Source organism: Erythrolamprus reginae, chromosome 4, assembly GCF_031021105.1.
Source record: "Erythrolamprus reginae isolate rEryReg1 chromosome 4, rEryReg1.hap1, whole genome shotgun sequence".
NCBI classification, from domain to species: Eukaryota; Metazoa; Chordata; class Lepidosauria; order Squamata; family Dipsadidae; genus Erythrolamprus; species Erythrolamprus reginae.
The window spans coordinates 35,242,774-35,254,719 of record NC_091953.1 but is presented as its reverse complement, the minus strand read 5'-3'; the positions used below and the strand labels follow the sequence as shown (position 1 = coordinate 35,254,719).

The following is an 11,946-nucleotide window of genomic DNA, read 5'->3' as shown; positions in this document are numbered from 1 at the left end:
AAATACATGATGAAGGTTATAGAGGAGATACTCATAGTAAAATGTATCTAAGAAAGAATAGAAAAGAAGGTATAGTAATAGAACATATCAATGAAAGAATAGAAGAAGATATATAGGAATAGAAGAAAGGTATAGGAGATATAAGAGAGCAATAGGACAGGGGACGGAAGGCACTCTAGTGCACTTGTACTCGCCCCTTACTGACCTCTTAGGAATCTGGATAGGTCAACTGTAGATAATCTAAGGGTAAAGTGATGGGGGTTTGGGGATGACACTATGGAGGCCGGTAATGAGTTCCACGCTTCGACAACTCGGTTACTGAAGTCATATTTTTTACAGTCAAGTTTGGAGCAGTTAATATTAAGTTTAAATCTGTTGTGTGCTCTTGTGTTGTTGTGGTTGAAGCTGAAGTAGTCGCCGACAGGCAGGACACTGCAGCATATGATCTTGTGGGCAATATTTAGATCTTGTTTAAGGCATCTTAGTTCTAAACTTTCTAGGCCCAGGATTGAAAGTCTAGTCTCGTAGGGTATTCTGTTTCGAGTGGAGGAGTGAAGGGCTCTTCTGGTGAAGTATCTTTGGACATTTTCAAGGGTGTTAATGTCTGAGATGCAATATGGGTTCCAAACAGATGAGCTACAACGGTGGTGGATTGTTACCGGTTTGCCCCCATTTGGAGTGATGGGAGACCCTGCCCAGATGTAATCATGGACGATTTGCGTGTGTGTGCACATCTCTAAAATAGTAGCAAAATTAAGGGAAACATATTACTGATCTACAGGCATCATTAGTATGTCCAGAAGCTAGTAGTCTGGGAACTGAGTAATCCCAAGATCCTCTCTCTTATTCTCATAGAAGGGCAAACTTGGATTGATTAGTCATGCCTTGGCCCTATTTTGCAAAAACCACTTCCCCACTAGTCTGCCAACATTAGTGTCTTCATAAAGCATCCATGGGAATCAGAATACTGTTCACCCAAATATGTTAGCTCTACTCTGGAGAAATGCATCCAGATATCTTTAACACATTAAATAGTTAACAGACACACACAAGCAGACAAACCCCATGTACACACACACACACACACACACACACACATATATATATACTTTATTAAAACTACTCCCTTAGATTTTTAATATGTATCTTCCAACTAATTTTTTTCTTTGGGGGGCAAGTCAGGCTTCAGAATGAAGCACCATTTTTATTTGCTAAGGATTCCTCCAGAATTCATGTAGAACAATATTGCACCTATATTATTAACAAATAAACCTGCTTGATTCCTTATATCTCTTTATTGTTAACAAAAATAAATAAATTAACAATAAGAGATATAAGGAATCAAGCAGGTTTATTTTTAGTGCACAAAACACTAACAAAATATGTCAACAAATTAATTGCCTAATATATATATATTATAAATTTCTAATAATATAAAACTTAACAAAATAAAATTTGTGTTTCACTTATCATGTGTTCTGTTTTGCATTTATAGTAAATGCATTATTTGTATAAATAATAACCGATAAAGTATGAATTGTCACAATATGGCATGAAATTAAATGTTGTTTGTCTAGAAAAACATCTATGGAGGTTGCCACATTTCTTTTAAATAATGTTTGGTGGGAGTTTAAACTTATATACAATTATTAAATTTTGGGAAAGGCAAAAACATGTAATAAAGATTTAGGGTTTCAGACATTCATCACATCACAAACCACATAATTTATATAGAAAAAGAACTCTATTACTCTTGCTGACAACATGCTAAAATATTGCAAATAAGTTCATTTGTATCGTAGAATAATGCCAGAAAATAGTAAGGAAAATGTCATCAATAGGATGAATAAAATATCACCTAGAAAAGCTGGAAGTTGAAATATATATAAATATGTTCAGCATGAACTATAAAACAATAAACATACAACATCCTGTTTTCAACCATTGCAAATTCATTGCCTAATATTGCTGGGTTACAGATTCTACCATCTCTGTTCCTTGTTTTCTGACAACTTGTGCAAATTACTGAGAAAAGATTTAATTATTTGCTTCACAAGATTTAATAATTATGTTAGTAGAAGCATGTCATGCTAACGTCAAACAAAGGTAGGGATAGAAAACGTTATTTTTCAAAATTTTATCCATCAGTCTTAACAAGTACAGTAATACCTCGTCTTACGAACCTAATTGGTTCCCGGGGAGGTTTGTAAGGTGAAAAGTTTGTAAGGGGAAACATTGTTTCCCATAGGAAACAATGAAAAATGAATTAATGCGTGCAACGAAAAAAATAACGCAAAAAAACGCCGCTGCCCGGCTGTTTCAATTGAAACAGCCGGGCTCTTCTCAGCGTTCTCCCAATGCCGAACCCGGAAGTTCGGCAAAAGTTCGGGTTCGGGTGGCCGCCGAGAAGCCCCGCCGCCTGGCTGTCACCTTTTGAAACAGCCGGGGGGCTTCTCGGCGGCCTCCCGAACGCCAAACCCGGAAGTTCGGGTTTGGCGTTCGAGTTCAGGAGGAGGCCGAGAAGCCCCCCAGCTGTTTCAAAAAGTGACAGCTGGGCGACGGGGCTTCTCATCGGCCTCCCGAACCCAAACTTTTGCCGAACCTCCGGGTTCAGCATTTGGGAGGCCGCCGAGAAGCCCCGCCACCTGGCTGTCGTCTTTTGAAACAGCCGGGGGGGGGGGGCCCTTCTCGGCGGCCTCCCGAACGCTGAACCCGGAAGTTCGGGTTTGGCGTTCGGGTTCAGGAGGACGCTGGGAAGCCCTCCGTCTGTTTCAAAAAGCAACAGCCGGGCGGCGGGGGCAGGTTCGTAAGACGGAAAATGTTCGTAAGAAGAGGCAAAAAATATCCGAACCCCGGGTTCGTATCTTGGGTTGTTTGTATGGCAAGGGGTTCGTATCATGAGGTACCACTGTATATTAATTTTGAAGAACGATGAGAACCTGTAAGGCCACACATTGTCCTCCTCCATCATAAGGTACTATGGCAGGCAATATTTTGGGTCCCGCTGAGCATTATTATTCTTTTCCTAGGTCACTCATGCACAGGAGGAAATCCTTTTTCTACTTTTCCTATCTCACAGTCAAGCTGACTCATGTGCTTGAAAAAGGAACAAATGTTTAGTTTAATTTGTCTGACATTTAGGAACATGAGACAATCTATTTCTGAAGTTATAGAATGTGGATAGTTCACTGTCTTTAAACTAGTGTTTATATTTTAAAAAATCTTACGACAGAAGGGAATTATTAAAAATATAAAGAGCAATCATATTAATTGTACTTTATTAATTCCAGGACCTACCTATTTTTAAATGCAGCCTGTACCTCGCCACTCTAAATCCTGTTCTTACTTGCAGTTTACATTGGCACGCCTTGGAAATCTGTGTTTCCCCTTAATCAGAGGATGCTAATGTTTCATATGCTAAACATCTTGTCCTCGGTCCAGAAGTGTTTTAAATGTTCCTTTTGTTATAGAAATAACTGGTATTCAGCTGAGAAAGGAACTCAAGCAACCTCTTGGAAGATTTGAAAGGTGTGGCTACACTCCTTGCCCTTAGCTCCCTGGCTTCAAGATACATCAGCCACCCCACTGACTATGCTCCCAATTAGGAAGCACAAGGCATTTGGATTAGCAAAGTACAGTGGTACATCTACTTACAAACTTAATTCGTGACCAGGTTCATAAGTAGAAAAGTTCGTAAAAAGAAGCAATTTTTCCCATAGGAATCAATGTAAAAGTGAATAATGTGTGCAAATCCATTAGGAAAATCCCAAGTGAGGTGAACAAAGGGCAGAGAGGGGCAGCGAAAGGTGGCGGGTGGAGGAAGCAAGGCTAGTGGGGTGCTTGGAGAGGCAGTGAAAGGGTGCGTGTGAAGAAAGAAAGGTGAGGGGGGCTTGGACAGGGCCCTCCCTCGCCTTCCTTCCTTCCCACGCACCCTTTCACTGCCACTCCAAGCTGCCTCTCCCCTTTCTTCCTTCACACACAATAATAATAATAATGATAAAAAAAATTAAAAAACAATAAAATCCCCACAGCAACCCAATCAACCAAACGTTCATATCTATCTAACCAATACTATTCGGCTGTGACAGATGGAAGTATTCAAGGCCTCCAGGCCTGCCGGCACAGCCAGGTCTTCACTACCTTTTGGAAGACCAGTAGGGTGGGAGTAGTACAAATATCAGGGGGGGGATTGGTTCCATAGAGCTGGAGCGGCTACAGAGAAGACCCTCCCCTGGGCCCCACCAACTTGCATTGCTTAGTTGATGGGACCTGGAGGAGGCCAACCCTGTGAGAACTTATCGGTCTCTGAGAGGTATGTGCAGCAGACGAAGATAGTCTCCTGAAACCTGGGGAGAGCAAAAATGGCCAATGCACAGAAGTCCGCTGGAGCTGACATAGGGCAATGCTTCGCATGCTCTCAGATATGACTCCACATGCCACCTGTGGCACGTGTGTCATAGGTTTACCATCACTGCCCTAGAGGTTGTCAGGGAGGGAGAAAAAAATTCAATTCAATTCAATTCAATTTATTAGATTTGTATGCCGCCCCTCTCCGAAGACTTCGGGCGGCTCACAACAATAATAAAAACAATATTGCAGCGAAAACAAATCTAATATTAAAAAGCACATAAAACCCTATCATATTTAAAAAAGCAAACAACATATACATACCCAAACATAAATATAAAAAAGCCTGGGGAAAAGGTGTCTCAACTCCCCCATGCCTGGCGGTATAGATGGGTCTTGAGTAATTTACGAAAGACAAGAGTGTGGGGGCAGTTCTAATCTCCCAAGGGAGTTGATTCCAGAGGGCCGGGGCTGCCACAGAGAAGGCTCTTCCCCTGGGGCCCGCCAAACGACATTGTTTGGTCAACGGGACTTGGAGAAGGCCAACTCTGTGGGACCTTATTGGTTGCTGGGATTCGTGCGGTAGCAGGCGGTTCCGGAGGTACTCTGGTCCAATGTCATGCAAGGCTTTAAAGGTCATAACCAACACTTTGAATTGTGACCGGAAACTGATCGGCAGCCAATGCAGGCCACGGAGTGTTGCAGAAACGTGAAATGTGGAAGGTGGATGGTATAATTCTTTTTTTTAAAGGTCAGAAGACAGAAAGGACCCCAAATCTTCTGAGTCTACTCTCATCAAATTATTGGTAGTTGTTATAGTTCCTAGTCAATTATTCCAGAAGGTATGCAGCCCGCATATAAAATCGAATATGGAAAGCCTTCTTAGATACAGAAATTTAGGACATGTCTCGGAAGAAAAGCAGCAGATAGAAAGAGCTGTTTCTGAGAATTCAGTAGGAAAAAAATTAAACCCTAAACATTGGGGGATATTTGCAATATTTCGTGAGTGAACCTCTCCTCATGCAACATGACTTTACAACATTTTTCTCTTGCTACCCATGCCTCAGGTCTATTTTGAAAGGTCCTCTCCCTTCACTAGAGCAAGGGTCTCCAACCTTGGCAACTTTAAGATTTGTGGACTTCAAGTTCCAGAATTCCTAAGTCAGCAAAGCTCACCTTAACTGGACTTCAACTCAAAGGGAGTTGAAGTCCACAAGTCTTAAAGTTGCCAAGGTTGGAGACCCCTGCAGTAAAGCACAGTGAAGAGATATCCAAACTTGACTGTAAAAAATACGACTTTAGTAATCGAGTTGTCAAAGTGTGGAATTCACTACCGGACTCTGTAGTATCATCCCCTAACCCCCAGCACTTTACCCTTAGACTATCCACTGTTGACCTCACCAAGTTCCTAAGAGGTCAGTAAGGGGCATACATAAGTGCACCAGAGTGCCTACCGTCCCCAGTCCTATTGTCTCTCCTATATCTCCTATATCTTCTCTTCTATACCTATATCTTTTTCTGCTATTCTCTCATAGTTATATTTCACTCCTTTATTTTCTCCTCTGTTCCCCCTTTAATACATTCTACCTGGTTATATCCTCTATAACCCTCATTGTGTATTATTGTGTATTGGACAAAATGAATGAATAAAATAAAATAAAATAAAATAAAATAAAATAAAATAAAATAAAATAAAATAAAATAAAATAAAATAAAATAAAATAAAATAAAATAAAATAAAATAAAATAAAATAAAATAAAATAAAATAAAATAAAATAAAATAAAATAAAATAAAATAAAATAAAATAAAATAAAATAAAATAAAATAAAATAAAATAAAATAAAATAAAATAAAATAAAATAAAATAAAATAAAATAAAAATAATAATAATAATAATAAAATAAAATAAATAAATATTGGTAAGAAGCCCCAGTTCAGCTAACTAAAAGACTTGACTAATTCAGTTTAATATACTTCAACAACATAGACAATTAATACTGACCTGTACAAACACAGGCTTTTCTCATAGATATTTTTTTTTTAAAGAACTTTTCCTAAGAACTGAACTATCAACAGACCCCCCCCCCCCCCCTACAGTGGTGCAGTTGGATTCAGATGGCTGAGTGCAGATCTAAACTTTGCACCCAATAATGGGCCCACAGTTGAACATAGGCCCTATCCTGCTGCCTTTCTCGTGCTCTTTACCTCAGCAGTAATGTTCTGGAGTAACTCAAAGTTCTTAAAAAAGTGACCTGCTGGTGAAAGAAAGGCTCCCAATGTTTGTAAAAGGACTGAAAAGAGAAGGCCGAGAATATACACAAATATGAGTGAGAAGGATGCAGGAGAGGAGGATGCAAGGATTGTGTCAACAGTCAAATGTCATTCCCAAGGACTCTTTCATGCTGGCAGCACCTTTGGTTTATAGCAGGGGTGGGCAAAGTTGGCTCTTCTAGGACATGTGGACTTCAACTCCCAGAATTCCTGAGCTAGCATGTGTCAGGCCCAAAGCCATTGTGAAGTTAGAGGCTTTGGGCCTGCCACAGTTAGCAGCAATAGGGAAACAGGAGGGGTGAGAGAGAGATTGATACCGCCACACATTCCTTACACAGAGTCCAAAGTCAAATGAACAAATGAAGAAGCCAGTGAATCCCTGCACCGGATTGGTCCACGTGATTGCACTTGTGGGTGTGGGGGTTGTGAGATGAACCTTAACCTGGATGGGGAACTGAAGATAATTTAGTGTTGGAATGACGGAGCATCGAATCCAACATGGCGGAGTTAAAAAATTGAACCTTGTGTGAGAGCACAGGAGTGGAATGTGATTTATTTCTCAGATGCTATTTGGTTCGTTGACAGCAAATTCCAACACTAAATTATGTGAAGTTAGAGGCTTTGGGCCTGCCAGCATGATTGGCTGAGGAATTTAGGGAGTTGAAGTCCACAAGTCAAAGAAGAGCCAACTTTGCCTACCTCTGTTTTATAAGAATAGCACTGGCTTTCTCAGAAGGCCATTTAAGTTGAGGAATGCAGTCCTTCACATATTGCTGGACTTCAGTTTCAACAATCTCAACCAACATGGCTATATATGGCAGATGATAAGACCTGAATAACAGAGCATCTGGAAAACTATAGTTTCATCATGCTTGAGTAAGAGGAAAGTTAATATGGCTCTATGGAACCAACTCCCCCCCCCCCAATGTCTGTACTGCTCCCACCCTACTGGCCTTCCGAAAGGCTATGAAGACCTGGTTTTGCCAGCAGGTCTGGGGGCCATGAAACTGATATCTGTCATGGCCAAATTACATTGAACGTTATGCATGTGTGTTGCCTGGACTGACTGAATTGTGGGTTTTTAACTGGGGCTTATCGTTTTATATATTTGACTTCTTTTTTAGTGTATTTGTATCTTTTATATTGTTGTAAGCTGCCCTAAGTCTTTCAGGATTGGGTGGCATAAAAGTCGAATTAACTAACTAACTAACTAACTAACTAACTAACTAACTAACTAACTAACTAACTAACTAACTAACTGTTCTGCCGGGCTCTCTGGTAGGAGCCTCCCGAAAATTCAAGGGTATAAATTGCAGACACACACACGTTTGAAAATTCAAAACAATGTTCTTTATCCCAAAATTCAAAATAAACTAAGCACTCTTTTTGTTTTGCAAAGAGCACCCGCCCCAAAACAAATGGGTAGTCTGTACAATTAACCTTAAGAAGTAATTAAGTACTTAGCTAGCAGCTGTGAAGAAACTTCACACCCCTTCTTCTTCCAACAAAGTGAGACACACACACACACACACACACGTTGCTCTGCTTTGTTTTCAAAGGCGTGAAAAATCAACAAGCAAAGTCCAGAAACCAGCAACCCAGGATTCCTGACGAACTGTGATCAGATACACTTCCACAATGGCCAAACCCACATGCTGCTATTTATAGCAGCAGCCCTAATTACTGGAGCCCCACCCAACCACAGGTGGCCTCATTTTCTCTTGTAATAATCCTTCCGTTGTTGTCTCCTATGCATCACTCTATGCATGCGTGGATGTTTCATTAATTCTTGTTCAGAATCCAAAGATGATACATATGATTGATCTCCTGGGCTGTCTGCCAAACTCCCCTCTTCCCTGTCACTCATGCTTCCTTGGTCAGAGGAGGCTTCATCGGCAGATTCCATCGGGAGCAAAACAGGTCTGTAGCATGTGAATGTTTCCCCCACATCCACCTCCACATTCCTTGGGGCAGGAGCTGGGCCAGAGCTAACTACAACACTAACTAACTAACTAACTAACTAACTAACTAACTAACTAACTAACTAACTAACTAACTAACCAACCAACCAAACAAACAAACAAACAAACAAATAAACAAACTAACAAATATTATAGTGCCATCAAAATGAATATGTCAAAATACCGAGTGCACCGAAAAACTTTCAGAAGCCAAACTAACACAATAAATGCCCGTTTAAAAAGAAAAGACTAGACTTATTCATAAAATGAGTGATGTATGGTCAGGGATAATCTACTTACCAAAAGTCGTCTTTTGCCTTCAAAAAAGTTGAGAAGGTTTGTCACAGAATTCTGTGGGAAAGACTTCGTCTGAGGTTTCACGCTTCTATCATTCCCTGTCTTGCCCCCTTTCTTGTTTTTTTTGTTGCGCTCTTTTTCTTGCTTGCTTTTCCTTTCAGCTTTCTTGGCCTGCCTCTCAATTTTCTTGTCGTACCTTTCTTTCTTCTTGTCAGATTTATTCAAAGGGATGCGCTTCTTTGACTCTTTGGCTTTCTTGGGTGGAATATTTCCTGTTGGGATGCTTTCCTCTAAATGAGGAGTGGCAGGCTGCCCCGAGTCGTATTTATCCTCGTATTCGTTGCTCAGTATCTTGTCCTGGCCTTTCTTTTTGGGCTGCTTGCTTTTAGGAGGCTTCTGCTGGCCAGCTGTGCTGCCCGGGTCTCGACTGTCCTTTTTGTCTGTGCGATTGTCTCTGAATCTGCCAGCATTTGCCCTGGTGTAATGCTCTGAGGTGGCCCTTGGCATTTCTGTGTAAGTGTCATAATGACTGACTTTCCTGGGTCTTTTAGTAGCTGTTGGTTGTCTTTGTGGGTGGCCAGGATATTTTACTCTCCGGTTTTCTCTCCATACAGAGGCCTCTGTCTCCGGAGCGGTAGTTGTCTCGGGTTCTGTAGGAAGCTCTGTGAGTGACTTTGTGGTCCACGTTCTCTGTGTAGCGGGAGTAGTTGTGATGGTGGTTGTGGGCCGGCTTGGCATGGTCGTTATTCTAACAACCGGCCTGAGAGTTGTGGTTGTTGGAGGGAAGGTAGTAGCTGTAGATATCGTGGGGGAAGGAGATGGCACTATGGCTGCCACTACTTTCTTCACAGTTTTCACCCTGGTTGGTTGGATTTTGCCTTTCCTTGTTTCTTCCTTTCTCGGGAGTGATTGCACACGCCCACCACTGGGAGGCGCTCTGGTGCTGTTGCCCCCACGGAGCCCTTCCTTGATGATCTGGCCCTCCCCTCCAGCCGCTTTACATTTCTGAATGAAGCCTTTCTGCCTTGCCTTCTCAATCTTCCTGATGGGACTCTGGTCAATGATGTCATAGAGCGCTTCCAACCTCACCGGGTAAGGGTACCGCTCCTCAACTTGCAGCGTCTTCTTCAACAGCACCATCCCAAATTTCCCCTTCTCTAGTTTCAAAAAGCTCATGAGTTTGGGAATGAGGCTGGGATCCAGAGGCTGCTCCAGAATTTTCCCTTCAGGAGATATCTTCCTAACTTTACCCCCTTCTTCCCCTTCCCCGTGGAAGAGAATAATCTGCTGGACGTGCCTTTCTGCTAATTCACAATAGACATCATCCTTCAGCAGACTCATCATGAGCCGGTAATAACCATCCCCAGCATGGGGAACAGAGATGACCCAGACTCTATTCTTGCCTGCAAAGCTAGCCAGAATATTGGGAGAACTGGACCCTGGTGAGAAACGCACAACCCGCGATTGGACGGCAGCGGATGCTCCTTCATCTTTAATCATTTCCAGCTTAGGTCTTTTCATCTGCCATTTTTTAATCAGGCCAGTCCTTATCCGAAGCCGAGAGGCTGCTGGGTTTTTAGGTTCCAAAGAATCCCTTTTAACAAGGGGACGTTGTTGCCAATACCTTCCAGGAAGGTTTACATGTCTCCGTGGCGCCTTGCCTAACCGGGGCTGGGTTGAAGCCGGTCTCCTGATACTGCTCCTGTAGGTCACAGGTTCTTTTCGGACTCCAAGACTCCCTCTCTCGGCTTGCCTCACCGGCTTCTGGGAGCCACACACTAACCATGTTGCCCACAACACAGTTAAGCTCACAAGCGGTGTCCAGTTCATCGTGACCTGGGAGGAGAAACACACTCTTACTGGGCTCTTAGAAAAAACCAAAGATATCCAACATTCTTAGAGTGAGTCGTCATCAAAAGAAATCTCGAAATCCTCCCAAAACACATTTAAAAAAAAATAGCTTTACACATTTTGTGCTGATTTTTGTGTTGCTTTTCTCTTTTGAGAAGTGAGATTCAACCTTAACATCGGTATATGTGTCAACACCTTCAAGTGAGAAGAAAGCTAACATATAGGGGATTCTGAAGATGAACCTATGGTTGGAAAGAAGATGAGCACTCTCGGCTCTTGGGAACGGGTGGGGAGGGGACATTCTTCAACAATAATGACAGTTTCAATACGTGAGCGTCTTTTTAAGAGAAAGTTAAAAAAAAATTGTATAATGTACACGCTATTAGTACAGCCTGGTCTGGCTGTCTCCCAGCCCTACGTACATACATGCAGGACGTCAAGAGTAATGATCATCAAGAGTAATGAAACTTACGCTTGTAGTAGCAAACTTCTTCTCCAAGACTTTTCTTTCAGATTCTCTCTTTTCAGACCGCGGAGGCTGCCATATAGCTCTACTGGGGGCCAAACAGATCTCGATCTCTCACACACACACAAACACACACACACACCCCGAAAGGTTTGTTCGTGTTCAGGGAAGCGGATGGAGGCAAACAGACGCTGCCGCCCGGAGCTTTCCTCTCTGCATCTAGCCGCAGCTCTGCCTCCTTTCGGGAGCAACCCTGGAGAGGCGCATTTCGCAGATTTCGCTCCTTGCTCGGCGCTTTCTCTCTCTTTTTCCACACTTTTCACGGCCGCTTCCACCTCAGTTCCGCTCCCTGGCTTGCAGCGGGGCTCCTTTGTCTCTCCAGAGCCGAGGCATCGGGGCTAATAGGTTTACCAGGCAAAAATGCTCTAAGCGCGCACGCAAGAGGAGAAAATAGCGCGCTTCTCTTTATCTTCCTAATCTTCGTTCCCAAGCCGGCCTGCCTGCCTTGCTCCCACCCTTCCTCCCCTCCTCCCCCTTTTGGATTTCCTCCCAGAAAGACTAGGATAACTTCAACCGGCTGCAACCCAAACTGGGAAGAAAAAAAAAGCAGTATTAGGGTTGGTGTGGGTGGGTATGTGGGGTGTGTTGAGAGAGAGAAAGAGAGTGTCAGTCCTGAGAAACCTCATTACCTACTTTCCCACTTGTCCTTACTTTTGAGGGGAAAAGTTTGCTATGGGAAAAAACCATTGCT

General features: G+C 42.5%; 1 protein-coding gene across 1 annotated transcript in view; it reads right to left on the bottom strand.

The window, feature by feature from the left end:
* The window catches only part of CCDC80 (coiled-coil domain containing 80), a 34,050-nt gene extending 22,322 nt beyond the window's left edge, over window positions 1-11,728 (bottom strand). The window contains exons 1-2 of the mRNA XM_070749965.1: window positions 11,202-11,728; window positions 8,882-10,714 (exon numbers count right to left, since the gene is read on the bottom strand). Of these exons, the coding sequence (XP_070606066.1) occupies window positions 8,882-10,708 (1,827 nt within the window). The 5' untranslated portion in view covers window positions 10,709-10,714; window positions 11,202-11,728. The remainder of the gene's footprint in view (window positions 1-8,881; window positions 10,715-11,201) is intronic.
* Window positions 11,729-11,946: the final 218 nt, after the last annotated feature.